Source organism: Limulus polyphemus, unplaced genomic scaffold, assembly GCF_000517525.1.
Source record: "Limulus polyphemus unplaced genomic scaffold, Limulus_polyphemus-2.1.2 Scaffold414, whole genome shotgun sequence".
In the NCBI taxonomy this organism is placed as follows: domain Eukaryota; kingdom Metazoa; phylum Arthropoda; class Merostomata; order Xiphosura; family Limulidae; genus Limulus; species Limulus polyphemus.
In genome coordinates, this window is record NW_013666024.1 from 29,535 (window position 1) to 32,624 (window position 3,090).

Here is a 3,090-nt window from a genome sequence, read left to right on the forward strand (position 1 = left end):
TGTAAAATAGTAGAAAAATCTTGCTAGCTATAGAGCCCCCCTCTCACACACACATAGACATAGTAGCTAAACAGTCAATCTGGAAGTTTATAACGCTAAAAACCGGCCTTCGATACTTGTGATGGGCTTATTGTATAGCTTTGCGCTTAACAACAAACCAAACAACTGAAGAATATGGGAATAATTCATAAGAAAAATAAATAAATTTAAAATCATAAATAATATTCAACCAGTCATACCAGTTTAACGTTGAATATTATTTATGATTTTAACTTTATACACAAGTGCCAAAATACTATAATTAAATAGATTTAATATCAAGTTTTAGCTGATATAAATACGAATGTCTTTAAAACAAATCAAATATTTAATTAAACCATATAAAACGTCTTTGGTTGTAAATATGAATTAAATTTTCTTATTATTGCTGTTTTAGTATTATGCGATAGAAAATTAGACACGAGATGGCGACAGGTCCGTATGATATCTTTGAAAGAGAATCATGAATTTGGAATTGCTTGGTAAGTTTTTATTCATAATTTAGTTACTTTTGTTGAATATCACATTTCATTTTAAATATACTGGAGTTGTTATAAGCTGCTTAATTTCAAAGTATTGAAAGTTATCTTGAAAAATGTTGAGTTATTAGAATCTATTCCTTTTTCAAGTTCCTAACTAATATTAATAACAATAATAAATATATATATAAAAGTATTATTAATATTATATTAACACATATAATATATAAATACAGTTACTACAGTATTTATCAATTTCATGCTATTATGATTTATGGGGCCCGAAATTATTTATATCATTAGATGTTTAAAATAACGCTAGTGTGTAAATCACTAGCTCAAAAATGAGCTTTCATAAATTGTTTTCATTTAATGATTTACCTGACCTAGTCTATAGCTTGTTGAAGCTTGATGATGATAAACTGAATGAGGTTTTTCGATATTATGGAGTCGTTGTACTGATAAAAAGTAAATGCATTTGTTTAAGATTTGGTTTCAGAAGTGATTGATCTGTTGTTAGAATTACGTGTTATCTTGTGTAAATAGATACAAGTTACAGCCTTTTTAACTTAATAGTTTAAGTAAATCTGCCAAATGAAATTAACCACAAAAGTACAAAAAATGATTCTAATCAGAATACAAATCAAATTCATTTGCTTTATTAGCACATAATTTTTACAAGGCCTAGAGATATTGAAAACCTTGTCCAATACATTGTATATTAGTTTTAAGCTTCAGACTAAAGGCAAGATGAACTATGTTAATGAAATGATTGACAAAACCTTAAATTGTACCTATTAGGGTTATTATTAGAGTACAGACAGATTATATTCTGAATGCAAAGCTTTCAATTGTCAAATTTATGAAAATAATGTATTTCAATACAAAAATAAATATAAAAATAATTCGTATTACATCTATGTCTGAACAACTGAATAGATCTTGTTTTTGATAATCTTTGTAAGTTTAGGAGAAAAACCTTGAGTCATCACTTAATTACAATATTGATTATGTTTTTCAGTTGAAATATGGTTAATGTGACATGATATTTTGAGTTATTGTGTAGTTTAGTTTTGAAAGCATGAAGGGTAAAAGTAAATAAAAAGTAACTAATAACCAAAAATAATTACAATAAATGTAACAAACCTACAACCACTGCTATTGTTATCAGTTTATCTTTTATTTTAATGATGTCAATAGATTTAATCATGATTTTTATTGTTGTGTTTATTCCCACAAATTGGGGGAAAAAAAAGATGTGTACACAACTTTTGACTATCCATACATTTATGATATACACTTTTTAAATCTCTAATGTGCTAAACCCACCTTGTATAGAACTAACTTTATTTGAATATTTTATTGACTAATAACTACTGACAAAAAGAAGAATACGATAATGACCAGTCTATTAATATTAAAGTATTTAATTTTCCTTTCAGAGCTTTTTCAAATTTTGTAAATGTGGAGTATTAAATTCGTTTTTATTTTATGTGTAAGATCTGATTTAAATGCCACATTATGTAGATATATTTAATGGACTAGTTATATATATGTAGCTGTAGATCCATTTGTAATCAGCCTTTGTCATTTGGATTATGAGGCAATCTATTGGGTGCTTGGGATGGCCTGATGGTTAGAGTGCTCAACTCTCAATCTGAGGGCTGTAGGTTTGAATCCCTGTCATGCCAAACATGCTGATCTTTTTCGCTGTGGTGGCATTATAATGTGACAATCAATCCCACTATTCATTGGTAAAAGAGTAGCCCAACTGTTGGTGATGGGTGGTGTTGACTAGCTGTCTTCCCCCTAGTGTATCACTGCTAAATTAGGGACAACTAGTGCAGATAGCCCTCATGTAGCTTTGCAAAAAATTCAAAACAAAACAAACCTTTCTAGTGGGAATAGTGAAGAACAATGCTTTAAAAATGGCTGACGTTTATGCATCAAGATTGTATTTCCTTAAAAGTTAATAAGTAATTACATTATTACAGTTTTCATCATACATTAGTAAATTAGACTGTTAACTTTATATATAGTGTTTTTGAATAATCATAATTTTTAGTGTGTTTCACTATCTTTTTAAGAGGTACCCATTTAACTAACAAATAATTTGAATGTATTTGCACTGTAAATGTTGTACACGATCACGTCTTTGTTAGAGATGACACACTGTGGAGAAGTAAATCTCTTATCTCACAAATAGCTGTTTCAAAACTTCATATTTTCAGTGAAATCCACAGATTTCTTTATTTTGGTTACATTATTATGTTTTTATGGTTTCAAAGTATGAAGCTTTTCATAGTGAACCAAAATGAAATTGTTCAAATATTTATTCATTAATGTATATAAACCTAGTTTTGTGTTCATTATTTTAAGTTGTACTGAATGACGTCTGTAAAGCATTTTTGTTGCAATGAAAATTGTAATATATCTTAATATTTCAAATAAACTGGAAGTACTACGTGTTAATACTTTACATAAATGGGAGGTACTACATGTTAATATTTCATATAAACTGGAAGTACTACATGTTAATATTTCATATAAACTGGAAGTACTACATGTTAAT

At 27.9% G+C, this 3,090-nt stretch overlaps 1 protein-coding gene across 1 annotated transcript in view; it reads left to right on the top strand.

The window, feature by feature from the left end:
• The first annotated feature begins 465 nt into the window (after positions 1–465).
• Positions 466–3,090, top strand: part of LOC106458079 (retinoblastoma-binding protein 5 homolog) — a 35,474-nt gene continuing 32,849 nt past the window's right edge. The window contains exon 1 of the mRNA XM_013917534.2: positions 466–521. Within this exon, the coding sequence (XP_013772988.2) occupies positions 503–521 (19 nt within the window). The 5' untranslated portion in view covers positions 466–502. The remainder of the gene's footprint in view (positions 522–3,090) is intronic.